General features: G+C 42.1%; 1 protein-coding gene across 6 annotated transcripts in view; it reads left to right on the top strand.

Moving 5' to 3' along the window:
• Nucleotides 1-18,693, top strand: part of pms1 (PMS1 homolog 1, mismatch repair system component) — a 174,339-nt gene that overhangs the window by 65,959 nt on the left and 89,687 nt on the right. For all 6 annotated transcript variants that reach the window (XR_005459750.1, XR_005459749.1, XR_005459748.1 and 3 more), the window contains 3 exons: nucleotides 5,872-5,994; nucleotides 7,401-7,547; nucleotides 9,599-10,470. Coding sequence is in view for 2 of the 6 variants with exons in the window: in XM_038789157.1 (XP_038645085.1) it covers nucleotides 5,872-5,994; nucleotides 7,401-7,547; nucleotides 9,599-10,470 (1,142 nt within the window). In the remaining 4 variants the exon portion in view is untranslated. The remainder of the gene's footprint in view (nucleotides 1-5,871; nucleotides 5,995-7,400; nucleotides 7,548-9,598; nucleotides 10,471-18,693) is intronic.

The following is an 18,693-nucleotide window of genomic DNA, read 5'->3' as shown; positions in this document are numbered from 1 at the left end:
ATCACCTGGTCAGGCAGTGGTGTCAGAGTAGCAAGGCAAAGAAAAAGAGACTGGTGAAGAAATATATTACTCAATCTCACACTGTCAACCATCAAATCACATACTGCGCATAATTTACAGGGTTACATGGAGGTGGATTTACACATGGTGAGACACCGGACACAAGTAGTCTCTAGCCAGGGTAGGGAGGAAAGGTAACACAGGTGCCAACATGCCGGAGACGGCTGAAGAGGAAGCAGATGAAGACTTTGATTTGGCAGCCCAGACAAAAATGCTGCTGGCTGTGGACAATGAAATATTTTGTCCTTTGGGAGGCCTCTCAACGAAAAGCCATGACTTCTTCCTATCCACTCTGCCTAATCGGCTGATAATTTTCGATACTTCAATTAAATTTCACTTCAGCCTCCTCTGTTACAAAGAAAATTACCCCAGTCTACTTAACCTTTCCGCGCAGCAAAAAATTCTCCATTCCTTGCAATATCTTCATAAATCTTCTCTGTACTCTCTCTCGTGCAATCACATCCTTTTTTAAAAATAAATTTAGAGGACCCAATTATTTTTTTCCAATTAAAGGGCAATTTATTGTGGCCAATCCACCTAACCTGCACATGTTTGGGTTGTGGGGGTGAAACCCACGTAGACACGGGGAGAATGTGCAAACTCCACATGGACAGTGATCCGGGGCCGGGATCGAACCTGGGTCCTCAGCACCGTGAGGCAGCAGGGCTAACCACTGCACCACCGTGCCGCCCGCAATCACATCCTTCTTGACTTAACATCAATGACTTCACCTCCCGCTCACACACTTGAATCTTTCTGCAGCAATGCATCCAGGCCATCAGGTCAGACTACTGGTCTTGTGAAATCAGTGGGAGCCATCACAGTTAATGTCTATCTGGAGGGCCTCCTGGCGTCCTTCTGTACCAAGGCCTCCAGTGACGCATTGGAGAACCTTGGGGAACACCGTCTGCCCTATTGTGTTATTTTTCAGTGCTCTTCCTGCCCAGGCACTATTCTCTGTTCCTCTACACTTCTCAGAACCCGAGCACTTATTGTGTATTCCATTGCCTAGTTTGTCCTTTCTAAATGCATGACCTCAATACTTCTCTGTATTGGATTCCAATTAACACTTTTCTGCCCTCCTAACCAGTCCATTGAGATCTTTCTGCAGTCTGTATCTTTCTTCCTCATCAACTGCGTGACTATTTTAATATCACCTGCAAGCACCCTAATCATTGCCCCTACCATTTAAGTTGAAATTATTGATATATCCCACAAAAATCAAGGGACCCCCTGCTGAGCCCCTCTGGGAGCTGCATTTTTGTCACAAAATCACTGGACAGCCATCACTCGTTGCTTCCAATTTTGGTCCAATTTGTCATTTTTCCTTACTTATCTGACCAGCCTATCATATGGGACCTTAGCAAAAGCCCTGCTAAAACCCTTGTGAGCTGCATAAAACATGCTATCCTCATCCACCCTCCTTGTTTCCCTTCTCAAAAGATTCAGTCAAGTTAGGCAGACATGCGGTTCCTTTAAATCCATACTGACAGTCCTTGACTAATCAGTGACTTTCTAAATGCCAACTTTTACTGTCCCACAGAGTTTCTTTCAAAGTTTTCCCAGCACCGAGGTAAGGCTGATTGGCCAGTAATTATTTAGTATCTCTTCCTTTCTTTTTAATTAATAGTCCTAGGGGGGGCAGCATGGTGATGCAGTTGTTAGCATTGCGCCGAGGTCCCAGGTTCGATCCCAGCTCTGGGTCACTGTTCGTGTGGAGGTTGCACATTCTCCCCGTATTTGCGTGGGTTTCGCCCCCACAACCCAAAGATGTGCAAGGTAGGTGAATTGGCCATGCAAAATTGCCCCTTAATTGGAAAAAAATAATTGGGTACTCTAAATTTAAAAAAAAAAAGACCTATTTGTTCTGGTGACATGCTGTTGGTTGGCCTATTCGCCCGGGTTCGATATCCCCTGTAGAGGTCGCTATGCTTTCTCGGACTATTGATGACTCCAAGCTGCCCCACAAAAGGTCGCAATGACTGCAGTAGTCAAGCCATTGTGTTGGAAGCTGCTTCTGTTTGGTGAGATTGTGCAGCGGCTGTTTCTGAAAAGTTTTTATGAGAGGACGTTTTGGAAAGTTGTTTATGAAACTACAGCTTCAACTGCTCACCCACCTGAATTTGTGCTCTTCAGCTGCAAATGTGCATGTACCTGCACAGCAGTCCACTTATATCCTGGCAGCTTGGCAAAATGGTTATTAGGAACTGACAAATGTGTTCTGACTGTAACATGGAAGCTTCACTAATTGCTAAAATAACTAAGGAAACATTGTAGCCTGTCATTTTTTAATTTGATAATTATTTCCGAAAAGGGTTATAGAATAATGAACATTGACATGTTACTTGCATACAATGTTTGAGCCAAATGTCTTTCCATAGGTAACAGCTTTTTAAAATAAATATTGTGTATAACTTAGTGATGTGTTGTTAAAATATGTCTATTTTTGTTCTCTGTCTTTATTAGTTTAAAATATCTTCAGCAACCTTAAATTCAACTGCAGTCCAGTCCGTTTGAAAATATAACAGCTTTCGTAAACGAAAAACAGTTGTTCACTAATTAAATTTGTTGGAGACATTTTTCAAATAAATGTAGAATTCATACATTCGTCCTCATTGTGAATGCTAATTTATTTGTTGTGTAGATTCCAATTAGTTCATATTGTTTTCTGTCCTCTTCTGTTTGAAAATGTATAAATATAAAACTTAGCTTCCAGTGATTTAAATTGGAATTAGTTAAAAAGAGTACTTGCCCCGACAATGTAACCTTTGACATTGCCCTCTGACCTTTAGTACTATTAATTTATACAATTTTCCCCCTAGGATTTGTTCAATAAAGTTCAACACTGCAGGATTTTTTTTTGTTTTAGAAGTAGAGAAAAACTAAATAAATTTCTTTGCTGCAGAACTTAAAAAATATTAAGGAGAGCATTGAAGTACTAAATTTTGAGAGCTTAAGCAGTTTCTCAGATAACAACGAATCGGCATGCCAACTCCGTTGAACTCTGCAGAAAACGTGTTGCATTAAGTTTAACGAGTTAATCTCTACTACACCATGCCATCTTAGTATTAAATACATATTGAAATTAGCTCATTGGTATAACATTTTAATAAAGTGATATATAGATTCCCATAGATAAACCTGGATTGAGCTGCCTGTGCATTTCTTGCAAGAAATCATACTGGAGACTTCCCACCCACCATAGCAGAAAGACAACTAGTGATTTTAACATCTGGGCCTTGTTTAAATCCACTTGGTTTATGCCAATTTCAAGTAGGGTGTGGGGCGGCAGAGGGGAAGGGACAGAAAATCCATGTTGCCAGGCACTGCCCACAGATGACATGTAGCAAGATTGGCTTGTGGACTGATGCATTTGGTGAGGGTCTGAGATCACAGCTTTCCTTCTGGGGCATAAAGGATCATTCCAATATTTGCGAAGACATGGGTCAAGTGTGTTTTTTTTCAGCAGAGCGGTGATGGTGAAAAGTAATGGGACAGAGGGAACAGTTTACTATATCAGCACACGTGAGGGTGAGAAGGGAATCTGAGTGGTCAACACTTTCAATGGAATAGAGAACAGTTTCAGGGAGCAGATTAACTGAAGGGGGCATAAGGGGAGATGGAAGAGAAATTGGAGAAATATGTTTGCAACAGCCTTGAATCAGTGGCCAACCTGAAACAGAGTACACCCTGACCACCAAGTTAATTGCCATGCAAGTTCTTATACTCACTGTCTATTCTTACAACATTAAAAAAACTCAACATTTCAAACCTGCAGAGCACGATCTTAGCACACGTTGGGGTTTTGTTTTTGTTAAAATTATGTTGAACAGGTTTGAAAAATACTCCCCAACCTTCAAAGCTGCAGCTGGTTACTTTCTGTGATCATTTGCTCCAGATTTTGGGGGGGGGAATTTCAACAACTCGGACCAACTCAGTGGATTGACATTTTCTCGACATGTCCTTTGCTTCGCCAGGTACCGACATAAGTTTATAAATTCCCAGGGGCTCAAGTGGACAACCTTTTTTCCATCCAAAATTGCAGATTGAACTTTTAGTGCTGTTCAGGTTTTATATATAAAAATAAGTAGAAGGCAATATAGTTTAATTTGTCATCTCTATGTTTAAAGGAATTTCTATGGTTACAGCAAAATTAAGTGCGACATTTGTTTAGTGCTTCAAAACAGAAGGAGAACAACATAAAGAAAATGTGACGCCAGAGTAGTGGGAAATGAAGAATGGGGGCTGGGAAAGAAGTCATTTTGCATAGATGCAGTTTTGTAGGCCAGAAAATGAATGTCCAGCTGTTATTTTAAAAAAACCTAATTGGTCACATTGTAACCCATTGGTTCATAAAATCTAATTTATCACTTCTGACAGATGTTTTCTTGCTGACCTTAATGTTTACTCAGTAAATAATGTTTGCCTGCACCCTTTGCCTTACATGCATTCCAGTATTCAGTCACATGGTGGAAAGATGTGGTACTGATTTTAACAATAAATATATTATTCATTTTCAGATCATGTAATATGCAACAGAATTAGTATTAGAGAAAACGTATGGTATATATCGAGTAGTAATATCTTGAAAATTAACACCGTAATTATTAAATTGAATTATGTGACACTATTAATTATATATTTGCAAATACGATAGACAACAGTTGCTGATACAGAGAACCTAGTGGAGTAGTGTAATGACAACAATCTCTCCCTCAATGTCAGCAAAACGAAAGAAATGGTCATTGACTTAAGGAAGCAAAGTATCGTACACACCCCTGTCTGCACCAATGGGGCCGAGGTGGAGGTGGTTGACGGCTTCAAATTCTTAGGTGTGCACATCACCAACAATCTGTCCTGGTCCACCCACGTCGACGCTACAACCAAGAAAGCACAACAACACCTATACTTAAATTCAGCATGTCCACACTGACTCTTACCAATTTTTACAGGTGCACCATAGAAAGCATCCTATTTGGCTGCATCACAGCCTGGTGTGGCAACTGCTCGGCCCAAGACCGCAAGAAAGTCATGAACGCAGCCCAGTCCATCACGCGAACCCGCTTCCCATCCATTGACTGTGTCTACACTGCCCCCTGCCTTGGGAAAGCGGACAGCATAATCAAAGACGCCTCCCACCCGGCTTATTCATTCTTCCAACTTCTTCCATCGGGCAGGAGATGCAAAAGTCTGAGAACATGCGCTAACAGATTCAAAAACAGCTTCTTCTCCCTTGTTACCAGACTCTTAAATGACCCTCTTATGGACAGATCTGATCTCTTCTCTACTGAGTAGTACTCTCCAGTATGCTTCATTCTATGCCTTTGTCTATGTATTTACATTGTGTATTTCTATTTTCCCTATGTTTTTTCATGTATGGAATGATCTGTCTGGACTGTACGTAGAACAATACTTTTCACTGTACCTTGGTACATGTGACAAGAAACAAATTCAATCCGATACAATATTCTGACATTCTTCTTTGTGGAGTCTCTTTGTACAACATATTTTCAGACCTTCATTCATGCTACTCTGAACCTTACTGCTCAGGTTTACACGAGTGATCTGGGATGGTTGACCCTCTGAGTTATTTTTGTTTGCTTCCTCCAGGGAATGGTCCAAGCTTTTGCTTCTCGGTCTCCTGGTAATACACTTGATTCAGGTGAAACACCATGGAAAGTCACAGGGCCAAGCCTGTGTTCTTTTACACTTTTGTAGAGTGAGTTGGAACTCCAACTATGTTGCCCTCCTAAACATAGTCTTGATAACATTGAAATTGTTAAATTTTGTGTATTTTATCGGTGTTCACAGATTTTCCTTAGCGGTTTTCTGCCCAAGCCGGGTTCTAATCCATCCTCGACAAGTCTCACCAGCCCTGACAGAAGTTTCATCTCTGTTAATTCCAGGCCTGTTCATCACAAGGAAATATTAAAGGTAGATTAAAAATTTTAGTGATGCTTGTGTTTACCTGTTTTTCTAGAGTGCAATAAGTGTACTTTATGTTCAGAATTTTTAGCACCTTAGTATAAAAATATGCAAATAGGCTTATTTAGCTTGTGGTATAGCATTATTAGTTGCATACATGGTGAATCTAGGGATCAAATTGAGACTTTTCATTAGTCCCATGACCTTGTACAATGAGCAACAGGGGCAAATGTTGGTTGACAAAGTTATCAATGGGTGATTGTGCTTCATCCAACATTTGCCAGAGCAAGATGTAGCTTGTGGATATTTCAGTAATTATGTTTTAGGATTCTAATTGAAAAGCTTCATTAATTGGTTTTGCATTACAAACGGGCATAAAAGCACCTTGCAGTTTCTTGGAGCTTCATTTCTCTCAATCTTCAAATTAATTTGCTGTGATTTCTAAACTTACCCCTAAAGGCAACTGCAGTTGAAATCTTAGTCAGATGTGAGTTTGATCAATATTTCCGCAACAAGTATTGTAGCACCAATCTGACCCAACGCAAGTGTTAGGATAAACTGACTAGATAATAAGCGGGAACCTGCATGCTAGGATTTTTTATGGTAACTTTAAATTTTTTTTGAATAGCTGTGTGTTATGTATCAGAGAATACATCTCTGCTGGTAAAGCATCATGTGATGTGTCGTAACATCAGCAGAGTGTTTGCGCAGGCTTTTGCATCTTAGATTGTATGAGCAACACGTTTTAATAAACCTCTCATTGTGTTTGAAAGAAATTTAACATTTTGTTCAAAACAGGTAATGGGGTGGTCAATACCTAGTTATTTTTGAATGACCCGATTCATTTTTGGATCCTTTCTATTTAAAAATATATCACATTTAAACAGAAGCTGCTGCAATATTTTATTCTTAGTGAGCACACTATACATTTTCAATCGCTATGGAATCTGTCATCCATCCTGTAGTGATCTCATTGATTTTAACATTCTGGCTTAATCTTCAACTTTTCAATATGTGGATTGTAGTTTGTTTGCCAAGGTGAGAAAGCTGGTACTTAAACCTGAGAGTCTGTTCTTTGTATTGTAATATTATCATTAATGCTCTTGGATGAAGCAGACTGTTCTTTAACACACCGAACTACATTTGCACAAGGGTGGCAACATTTAGACTGAGTTTTGATTTCTGGACTTTGTTCACGTTATTGGAATATTTTAATGAAGCATGTTGAAAAGATAAGATTTTGAATAGTTCTTCACTAAATTTTAGGCAAGCTAAAGTGAACAAAGAGTCAGCTGTTTAATTTTGACGGTTTTCAATGTTTTTGCTAAACATCTGTTTTAACTTTCTCAGCTCGAATATTACTTGGGACGTCCTGTACAGATTTTTAAAAAAAATGTTTTGCTTTAATCTTGCAGTTAGTTCGGCAGTACTACAGTTCTCAATGTCAGAAGGATTCTTCACATACTCGTTATCCAATTTTCTTCTTGAATATCTCGGTTCCAGCTTCAGTTGTAGATGTTAATTTAACACCAGACAAAACCCAAATAATGCTGCACAACAAGGTGAGGCGCACTTTAAAAAAATATTTCTTATTCAGTTGTCATTAATAATTTAAGTAATACAATAAAATTGTTTATTTTTTAAAAAATAATTTAAGTAATACACCAATGAAGATGTATATTATTCAAATGGAACCTGTAAAATATACTTTCCAATAAATTGAGCATTATCATATTCCCCTGCCCAAAAATGATAACGACTCAAAAATAGCAACAATGTATCCAACTCTAAAATTTGCACTTCATTGCATTTAGTTTGGTACATTGTATACTGCCATTTGGGATCTTTTTAAAAATAAATGTTTCCAAATTAAGGAGCAATTTAGCGTGGCCAGTCAACCTACTCTGCACATCTTTGGGTTGTGAGAGTGAGACTACGCAGGCACAGGGAGAATGTGCAAACTCCACACGGACAATAAATGACCAGGGGCCGGGATCAAACCCGGGTCCTCAGCGCGTGAGGCAGCAGTGCTAAACACTGCACCACCATGCTACCCTTAACCTGCTGGGATCTTAAAGTCTGCAAGTACTGGTTAGAGATTGGATCACACAAATTTGGTCAATAGAGGCCAGAGGCAGGACTACGGAAAATTGGTCCTGCAACCTTATTTGTATATTGCTGGTGAACTGCCAGTTGCAGCCCAGGGGAAGTATGCCAGTTGGGAGGGGAGCAAGAATTTTTGGCTCAGATGCCAGACACAATCAGCTGGTCAGTCAGTAAAATACCCCCGGTCAGTCCAAAGGTTTAGGTGAGCAGGGTAAGGCATTCTGGAGGGAGGCAAGCATAGGAAAATATAGAGCCCGGCCCTTCTAGCTCCACATTTATTTATGTGAAGAAACAGTCTTGCCTCCAATGGTCTTCATAAGAAGCAATGGTTTGATTGCTGTGCACTAATTCTGCATTAAAGAACAGTCAAACCACTTGGGTGGATGACTCTCTGTCCAAGGTGAAATGTAAATTTGGATCCACCAAATTTGGAAGCACCAAAACTGGAAAGTGTGAGAACATGGACTTCTATTGTAAGGACTGGACTTGGACATCTCAGGGGGTTCCCATACTCTCTAAGCCAAACTGGAGAGTGCTTATGCCATGTGAAAGGACACAACACAGGCTGTCAGCCGCCTCCTCCAGGCTTTAATCCGCAGTGTTGAAACATCTTGGCCGGGCTTCTTATTCCATTTTCAATTACTTATAGGAAGCAAAAATATTTGTTTCTCATTGCTGGGCCCTGAATTCCAAATCACTCTGTTCTCTTAGCTGGGCCAAGCTAGCAGCTGGTGCGAAATTAGTAAGTAAGGGGAATGATAAAAGGTGGTCAACTGTGCAGTTGGACTGGGTGGAGGAGTGGGGAGAGCATTGTTGAGTGGGGGCGGATAGGGAGGTGGAAATGTGGCCATCTGTTCTAGAGAGAGGAATAAATGAAGAGCACCACTCATACTTGCAACTCCAGTGAAATATCTGAAACACTTCCTGCACTGAATCTAGGGCCCAGAGGTGATGCTCCAGGCATTGGCAAATTCTGCCATCAGTTTCCATGCCTGGTGAAGATCATGCCCTTTCCATTCTGGGTTACAGGAATTGCACTTCACCTCTTTCAGAAGCGTCACCAGGCAGGCTTCTCATTTTTAATAATTTCTTCTTCTACCACAATGCAAGCAAAACAAGTCAAGCGAATGCAACCTAAGTGTTAGAGATGTAGTTCTGTTTTAAATCGGCCTCTGGCTGGCTCACGGGAAGTTTCAGCCTGAGAATGTGCAGGTTTATCATTGAAGCAGCCAGTGGAGTGGGAATTCCACTGGTGAGATTTTTCAGTTTCTCTGGTGAGAAAGTTCAGTTTTTGGTCACAGCAGGTGAGATTTGCACAGTAACTGAAAAGTGGCCCATATTTGCAATCGAGGCCATGGTGACATTAGAGATGTTTGAGTCACTTTTATTTCAGGTTTTCTGGCACTACGCGAAGTATAATCTACATTAATATCTCTGAACATTTTTCTTGAAGGAAAATTAAAACTTTTGCTCTACATAATCGCTTTTTTAAAACTTCTGTCACTAGGAGGCCATCTTACTTGTGATTGAGAAAGTGTTAATTTCAGTTTATGGACAACTTGCTGGAAATGGAACTGATAAATCATCCTCTGAATGTTTGGAAGAAACTGGACTTATTCACAGTGGTGAGCCAAATCAGCCTGGTCTGTTAAATGCGCCAGAGATTTCTGAAGTTGCCGACACAATAAATGGGTGTTCTAAAAAAATCCACTTTTCTAATGACAAATCAGCTGTGGTAGTTGATAAGGAGGAGAGCTTTGTCAGTAACATTGTTCAAACTGATTCCCAAGAAAAACCTCTTCCTTCGGAGAATAAGCCATCATTATATTTCTCAGAATTTGATGTGACATTTTCACTGGATGATGACCTAATTCTTGCAAACAACCTACCTGATATTAACAGTGCAACATGTCCAGAAAAGACTGGTAATCCAACCCTACCACCTGTGACATTAAATAAACAGATCGCAGTTGCAAAAGTTTCCCCTGAACTAACTGCTGATAATTGGAGTATGGGGCATGGAATGAAAGATTCTACTGAACATATGTTTGAACCTGTAAAGCTGTTGGTACCTAAAGACACTTCAGGCGAAAAGCAAATAAATGGTGATGAAGCCAAACACCAGAAACCGGCTGACACTAGCCCAACCAATGAAGCAAACAAAAAATCTTCTAATGTAGTGAAAGATAAGATTGGACAGATCACAATATACGACTTGATCAGCAATCGCACTGTCAGAAAGTCTCTGTCACCCTCTGCCCTTTTCACACAAGAAACTCGACCCAAACTGTTAGCCGAGAACCCAAGGGCTAATCTGCAAGATGTAAGCATGAAACTTGAAGAGATGTGGAAAAATCTGAATGAGGAAGAGAAAACGAAGTAAGTTCCCAGATTAAATCTTTTGACCTCATAACCCAGTAGTTTCCATTCCCTGTGACTCATTGGGTGCAGAGTAAATCCCATTACTTCTTGAAATATAAAGCGGAAAATTATTTTTGGCATGTTGGAGATGCCATGCAGGCCGTATTGTTAAAATATATCATGTACTGCTTCTCCAGACTTCTGCAATTAATTGTTTTGTTATATGTCTTACTTTCCATTCACTGATTTCCTTCAAGGAAATTTTTTTCACAATGAACAGTGATTATATGTTTCCCAGCATATGACATACTTTAGAGCGCACTTTTGATTCTAAATTTATGATCTTTCTGTTTTTTGAAAAACATTGTTTCAGAGTATTCATGAAACCAAATTTTGTTGCTCTCTACTATAGAAAGCCAAGTAATAAAACTTTGACAAAGAGTCATCCAGACTCGACGCATTAGCTCCCTTTTCTCTCCACAGATGCTGTCAGACCTGCTGAGATTGTCCAGTATTTTCTGATTTTGTTTCAGATTCCAGCATCTGCAGTAATTTGCTTTTATCTAAAAGTCAAGTGATTTATGTAGGTTTTTAAAACCGTAAATCTAACTTCCCTTGTGACTCATTGGGTAATTGTGCTGCTGAACATGAAGATCATAAAGGATCGAGGTTTAATTCTTGATCCATGCAAAGTTTGCTGGTCCTGGCTTAAACAGCAGCACTAGGGACAATATAGTTGGAGTCTGGGTGCCTGCATGATGGAGAAATTTAGCAAAGGTTATCATTTTTGATTGCTGTTCGATGGTTACCTTGCTAGAGCGTTGGTGTACACAACTGATGCAAATGTGGCTGTGATACTGCCACATTGGAAAGTTTACCAAGATTTATGAGCTATCGTCACTCGGGCAGTGCACCAGAAGGTAACTAAGCCCCTTGACCCTGCAAAATGGTTGGCCAGAGCACTAAATAAACTTCTACTGAGTTTATTTTATTATTTGGGGTATAAAATAATGTTGTTTTGACCACAATTGTACAAATTATAATATTTTCTTTCAATGATTTTTTGACAAAAACTGGCCACAATAACCTCTTCGGTGTGGGACCTTGATGCCAATCGAACAGTCAAATAATTCTGTATTTTTCTAAGTCAAGACTCAAGAAGTGTAAAATTTGAGATTTCGCATCTATCTTTGGTTTTCATACATGCATGCATGCGAGTGTAGCCTGCTCACTGAATATGTTTAAATTTAGGGCTTTCATTCCAATTGGAGGAAGGTACTAAATAATATCGTTTGGCCTTTTGTTACTTCCAGATACATAGAAAAACAATGTAGCTGCAGTAACACTGATTTACATATTCAGAAGTAGGTAAACATTAAACAAATAGCAACATTTAACATGTCATTAATACAAGTGCAGAAACTATTGAAGGTGAATCATAGAATTTACAGTACAGAAGGAGGCCATTCGGCCCATCGAGTCTACACCGGCCCCTGAAAGAGCACTCCACCCAAGCCCACACCTCCACCCTATCCCCGTAACCCAGCAACCCCACCTAACCTTTCGAAGCTGAATGAAGCAAGCACCAGACTCCTGCTCGACCTTTGGGGGTAAATGACTTATTCAATGGACTTCCAAGAGGACATAGACAAATTTAGATTTAATCTTGAAATATTATTTACATTTAGTTTTGCATTGTGTATCCCATTGTTATTGATCACACAAATGGTAACCAATGTTCTCAAAAAAGCATTGAGAACTGCCATTAGTTTCCTGCCATATTTACCATTGTCAATGATTCTCGAACTCTGATTCATGATGGTAGTTTTCTTTGCCATTTGCAACTTGTTAATTGGATGATAGGGCAGCACGGTAGCATAGTGGTTAGCACAGTTGCCGGGGTCCCAGGTTCGATTCCCGGTTTGGGTCACTGTCTGTGCGGAGTCTGCACATTCTCCCCGTGCTTGCGGGTGCTCCGGTTTCCTCCCAGAGTTGAAAGATGTGCAGGTTAGGTGGATTGGCTATGGTTAGGTGGGGTTACGGGAATAGGGTGGCGGTGTAAGGGTATGATAGAGCTGTGGGCTTGGGCAGGGTGCTCTTGCTAAGGGCCGGTGCAGACTCAATGGGCCGAAGGGCCTCGTTCTGAACTGTAAATGCTATGATTCTATGATGCATATAATAATAATAATCTTCATTGTCACAAGTAAGCTTACATTAACGCTGCAATGAAACAGTGTTAGGCGACGAGGGGCTTTTCATAACTTTATTGCAGTGTTAATGTAAGCCGACTTGTGACAATAAAGATAATTAATTATTAAGTTACTGTGAAAAGCCCCTAGTCGCCACATTCCGGTGCCTGTTTGGGTTCACGGAAGGAGAATTCAGAATGTCCAAATTACCTAACAGCACTTCTTTCGGGACTAGTGGGAGGAAACCAGAGCACCCAGAGGAAACCCACACAGACACCGGGAGAATGTGCAGACTCAGCACGGACAGTGACCCAAGTTGGGAATTGAACCCGGGACCCTAGCTCTGTGCTGCCCATATCCATTCATTTGTGATTTGCTGGTGCTTAATGAAAACTAGTCTTGAGCCAATCAAGTGCAAGTGTGAAGCTGGGCTAATAATATACTCATTTATTTCTAAGCTGGATAATTGTGAGTTCAAGTTGGTGAAATGGGCCTGAGCACCTAATCTGCCTGACAACTTGCTGTGGTTCTGATAAAATAAGCACAAAAATGGCCACCGATGGGCACGGCTCCAGATGAACACACAACATCCCTGACATCGTATTAAAAAAGATCTTATGCACACAACCTAGAGTCTGGATCTTTGAACCAGAGACTGAGTGATGCCAACCTCCCCCGCTGACTACCCTTTTGCAAAAACATCCTACGATCCCGGAGTATTATCCGCCCAGACAAAAGTAGAAATTAATTTGTTAACCCTGCAAATGAAAGTCTTAGGAAAAAACTCCGGGAGATACTGGAACACTGCGGGGGGGAGGGGTGGGGGTGTTACCGGAAAAAAAACACATTCTTACCCAGATTTAGCTGGTATCCCAAAAAGGAGCCAAACTTCCTGAGCAGCTCCATTTATCTGCCCTACATTGGAGAGAGGGTCTGTAAAGTATAATAAAAGATTGTCCGCAAATAAGGAGACCCTATGCGCCCTCCCCCCACGCTCTACCCCCTCCATCCAGTCGATGACCTCAGTGCAATGGCCAGCGGCCCAGTTGCTAATGCAAACCAACAGCGGAGACAACTGGCCCCGTGACTTGTACCCTGTTTAGTTGAAAATATCCTGAACTCCGGGTATTAGTACATACACTCGCGGTGGGGCCCTATATAAAAGCTTAATCCATGAAATAAATTTTGGCCCAAAGCCAAACCACCCCGGGATCTACTCAACCCTCTCAGACGCCTTCTCCACATCCATCAAAATAATCACCTCTGGCTTGATTTCGAAGGAGGGCGACAACACGACAGTTAATAATCTCCTAATATTGGCTGACAACTGTCGGCTCTTAACAAATCTAGTCAGCTCCTCCGAAATGATCCCTGGCAACCGGATTCCAACCTCATTGTCAACACCTTCGCCAACAACTTAGCGTCAGCGTTTAACAATGAGATAGGCCAATATGACACACACTCCATGGGTTCCTTGTCCTTCTTCAGGATCAAGGAAATCGACGCCTGCGTCTGTGTGGCCAGTAACACACCCCGGGAAATGGTAATGGTACTATTAAGCATATCCAGCAGAACATAGACCAACTATCCAACAATTCAATGGGGAACCCATCTGGTCCTGGTGCTTTCCCCGATGCATTAACCGAATACAACTTATGATCTCCTCCAGCCCAATCAGCATCTCCAACTTCTCTCTTGCTCCACCTCCAGGAAGATTAACCATCAAAAAATTGTCTCATTGATGAGCCCTCCACTGGAGATTCTGACTTCTACAACCCATGGTAGAAATCCTTAAACACCTCATTCACCATCTCTGGGGCAGCAACTATCCCGCCACCCCAGTCTCTGACTGGCACTATCTCCTGGAAAGCTGCCTGCCATGTCAGCTGGTGAGCAAACAGATGACTGGCATTCTCCCTATACTCAGAATAAGTCCCTCTCGCGCGATGCAGCTGGGTCACTACCTCACCCGTTGTCAACAACTCAAACTCCATTTGCAACTTCTTTCTGTCCGCCAATAACTGCAGTTGTCGGGACGATCAAGTACTAGCAGTCCACCTTGAGAATGGAATCCACCAGCCTCTGCCTCTCCACAGTCTCAGAGTTATCCCTATGCACCTTAAAATAAATTATCTCCCACTCCCCCCCCCCGCCACAACTACCGCCTTCAGGGTGTCATGTGCGAGTACCTTTAAGAAATGGGTGTTTATAAATGGGTGTGTATATAAATATCTGTAGTGAGAGTAGCTTTAAGAAATGGGTGTTTACTACTGCAGTGATGTCAGAGAGTGGGTGGGGCTGTGCTGTCTGTCAGCTATTTACTTTCGTTTTTGAGCAGGCTGCAGGGTGTGTTTTAGTTTTGTTTCAGTGTTGGAGCTGAAGCCAGACAGAGCAGGTGTACTGTTGATCTCTCTGCCATGAAAAGACTATCTCTTGATCATTTGGTGAATTCAGAATTATAAATATTCCCAGTAGTGAATGTAAACCTAATGTGCTTCTGTTAAAAGGTGTTTCTTAAGTCTTCTGGATGTTAAAAGACAGCTTACGGATTATTTAGTGTTGTATTCTTTGAGGGTTGTATTTGAATTGATGGTTGCCAAGATGTTCACTGTATGTTTTAAAAAGGTTAACTTGAGTTCATAGAATAAACATTGTTTTGATTTTAAAAACACTTTTCCATTTCTGCTCTACCACACCTGTAGAGTGGGCCGTGTGCTCCCCATACCACAATGTATTTAAAGTTGTGTCAGGTGAACTCCATGATACACTTTGGGGTTCTCTAAACCCTGGCCCATAACAAGGGCGTCCCAGAATGTGGACGACAAGACCACCTCATTCCTGTTGAACTCAGCATACTCCCCAATGGCAGAGGATACCCGTCACAAAAACTCATGTCTGTGATAAACGCCGTGTCCAGTCTCCATGGGGGTCTCCGAGAGCGGCCCGACTCCAACATCAGGTCCACAAAATGCGGAGCATGATCCGATATAAGGATCGGCGAGTACCCGACCCCCTTCACCCTGGGGGTGACCTACCCACCACAAAGAATTATATTCGGGAGTAGACCTGGTGACATGAGAAAAAAAGAAAACTCCTTATCCCTCGGAAACTTAAACCACCATGGGTCTGCCTTCCCCATCTATTCCATGGGGGCAATCCAAGACTTGGGACTCCAAGCACAATTAAAGCCCCCCCCCCCCCCAAAATTACCCGATGAGAATCAAGATCTGGGATAGATCCCAGCACATTGATGAATGCCGTGTCGACCCAGTTTGGTGCGCACACATTTCCCAACACCACCGGCGTGCCTGCCAATGACCCACTGACTGTTACATACCTCCTACCTAAGTCTGCCAATATATTGCCCGCAGAAAAAGCCACCCTCTTATTAATCTGAAGTTTTTTACCCAGTCATTTGGGTGTAAAACACCTTGAAACATTCAGTGCACCTAATAAGGTGCTATGTCAATATGAATTTTTAAAATGGTTTCAGGTGTTGCAGTTTTCTGATTTGATGGCCATGTGTACGTTCGTAAGTGGTAAATGAATAGATTAACTTGAAATTGTTGAACTCCACTAAGAGGAAGCTTTGAGGGTGGTAAGGACACAGAATGTACTCTGGGTGGGAGACCTCAATGTCCATCATCAAGAATGGCTCGGTAGCACTGCTACGGACTGAGCTGGCTAGTTTCTAAAGGACATAACTGCTGGACTGGGCCTGTGGCAAGTGGTGAAGGAACCAACAAGAGGGAAAAACATATTCAACCTCATCGTGAAGTTGGGGGAGCATGGAGTATTGAGCGAGCACTCTGAGGAAGAGCTAAGTAAATGGTAATTAGATTGCGGGAGTCATGAAAAGGGAATTGGGATAGTGAACATGCAAGAACATGTTGGGAAATGGAATGAATGCAGTTGAAAACTCTCACTAACCGAGGAGGGGAATCCTCAATTTAGGACAAATGAAGACACGTTGGGGGAGGCGGTATTGTCACTGGACTAGTAATCAGAGACCCAGGGTAATGCTCTGGGAACTCTGGTTCAAATCCCACCATGGCAGATGGTGAAATTTGAATTCAATAAAAATCTGGAATTAAAAGTCCAATGATGACCATGAAACTACTGTCAATTGTTGTAGAAACCCATTTGGTATACTCACGCCCTTTCGGGAGGGAAATCTGCCATCTTTACCTGGTCTGGCCTACATGCGACGTCAGGTCCTCAGCAATGTGATTGGCTCTGAAATGCCCTCTGAAATGGTCTGGCAAACCACTCAGTTGTGCCACAATCACTAGAAAGTCTAGAAGGAATAAAATAAGACGGACCACCTGGCATTGATCAAGACTCCGGAAATGACAATGGTAAACTCAACCCTGTTGACCCTACAAAATCCTCTTTCCTAACATCTGTGGCCTTGTGCCAAAATTGGGAGAGTTGTCCCACAGACTAGTCAAGTATGACAATACTCTCAGAATCATACCTTACAGATAAATGTCCCAAACACAATTACCACCATGCTTGGGTACGTCCTGCTGCACCAGCAGGACAGACTCAACAGAGGTGGCAGTACGGTGGTATATAGTCAGGAAGGAGTTGCCTTGGGAGTCCTCAACGTTGACTTTGGACTCCATGAAGTTTCATGGCTTCAAAATCAAGCAAGGAAACCTCCAGCTGATTATCAAGTACTGCGACCTTCAGCTTATGAATCAGTACTCCTCCTCCATATTGAACTCCACGTGAAGGACGCATTGAGGGTGGCAAGGGCACAGAATGTACTCTGAATGGTAAACTTCAATGTTCATCATCAAAGGTGGCTGAGTAGCACCACTTCTGACCAAGCTGGCCAAATCTTAAAGGATATAGCTGCTAAACTGGGTCTGCAGTAGGTGATGAAGGAACCAAGAAGAGGGAAAAATTTCAACCGCTTGTATGTTGCAGATGCATCTGTCCATGACAGTATCGCTAGGAGTGACCACCACATAGTCCCTGTGGGCACAAAGTCTAGTCTTGACATTGAAGATATCCTCTAACACTACCACCGTGCAAAATAGGACAGACTTCAAACAGATCTAGGAACTTAAGGCTAGGCATCCATGAGATGCTGTGGGTCATCAGCAGCAACAGAATTGTACTCAACCACAATCTGTAACCTCAGAGCCCGGCATATCCCCCACTCTACCATTACCACCAAGCCAGGGGATAAATCTGATTCAATGGTGAGTGCAGGGGGTCATGCCAGGAGCAGCACTTAAATGAGGTGTCAACCTGGTGAAGCTACAACACAGGACTACTTGTGTGCCAAACATAAGCAGCAAGTGATGGACAGAGCTAAGTCATTCCACAACATACGCATCAGCTCTAAGCTCTGCCATCCTGCCACATCCAGACGTGAATGGTGACAATTGAACAACTTACTAAAGGAGGACACTCTGCAAATATTCCCATCCTCTATGATGTGAGAGCTGAGCATCAGTGCAAAAGATAAAGCTGAAGTATTGTAACAGTATTCAACCAAAAGTACAGAGTGGATGATCCATCTCTGCCTCTTCAGCAGGTGCACAGCATCACAGGTGCAAGTCTTCAGTCAAATCGATTCACCCCACGTGATATCAAGAAACAGCTGATGACACTGGCTTCTGCAAAGTCTATGGGCCCTGACAATATTCCAGCAATAATATTGAAGAGGTGTGCTCCAGAACTTGCCTTACCGTAGCCAAGCTGCTGCAGTACAGCTATAACATTGGTATTCATCCGGCAATGTGGACAAATCCAACCCAGCCAAATACTGTCCCATCAGTCTACATTCGATCATCAGTAAAGTGATGAAAGGGATCCTCAACAATGCTATCAAACGGCACTTGCTTACCAATAACCTACTCACTGACAACCCTGGGTTCTGCCAAGGTCACTCAGCTCCTGACCTCATTACAGCCTTGGTTCAAACATGGACCAAAGAGCTGAACTCCAGAGGTGAGAGTGACTGCCCTTGACATCAAGGCAGCATTTGACCGAGGATGGCATCAAGGAGCCCAAGCTAAACTGGAGTCCAAGGGAA

The sequence above is a fragment of the Scyliorhinus canicula genome, chromosome 2 (assembly GCF_902713615.1).
Source record: "Scyliorhinus canicula chromosome 2, sScyCan1.1, whole genome shotgun sequence".
NCBI lineage: Eukaryota > Metazoa > Chordata > Chondrichthyes > Carcharhiniformes > Scyliorhinidae > Scyliorhinus > Scyliorhinus canicula.
The sequence above is the reverse complement of the archived record's forward strand: the minus strand, read 5'-3'. Positions and strand labels throughout refer to the sequence as shown.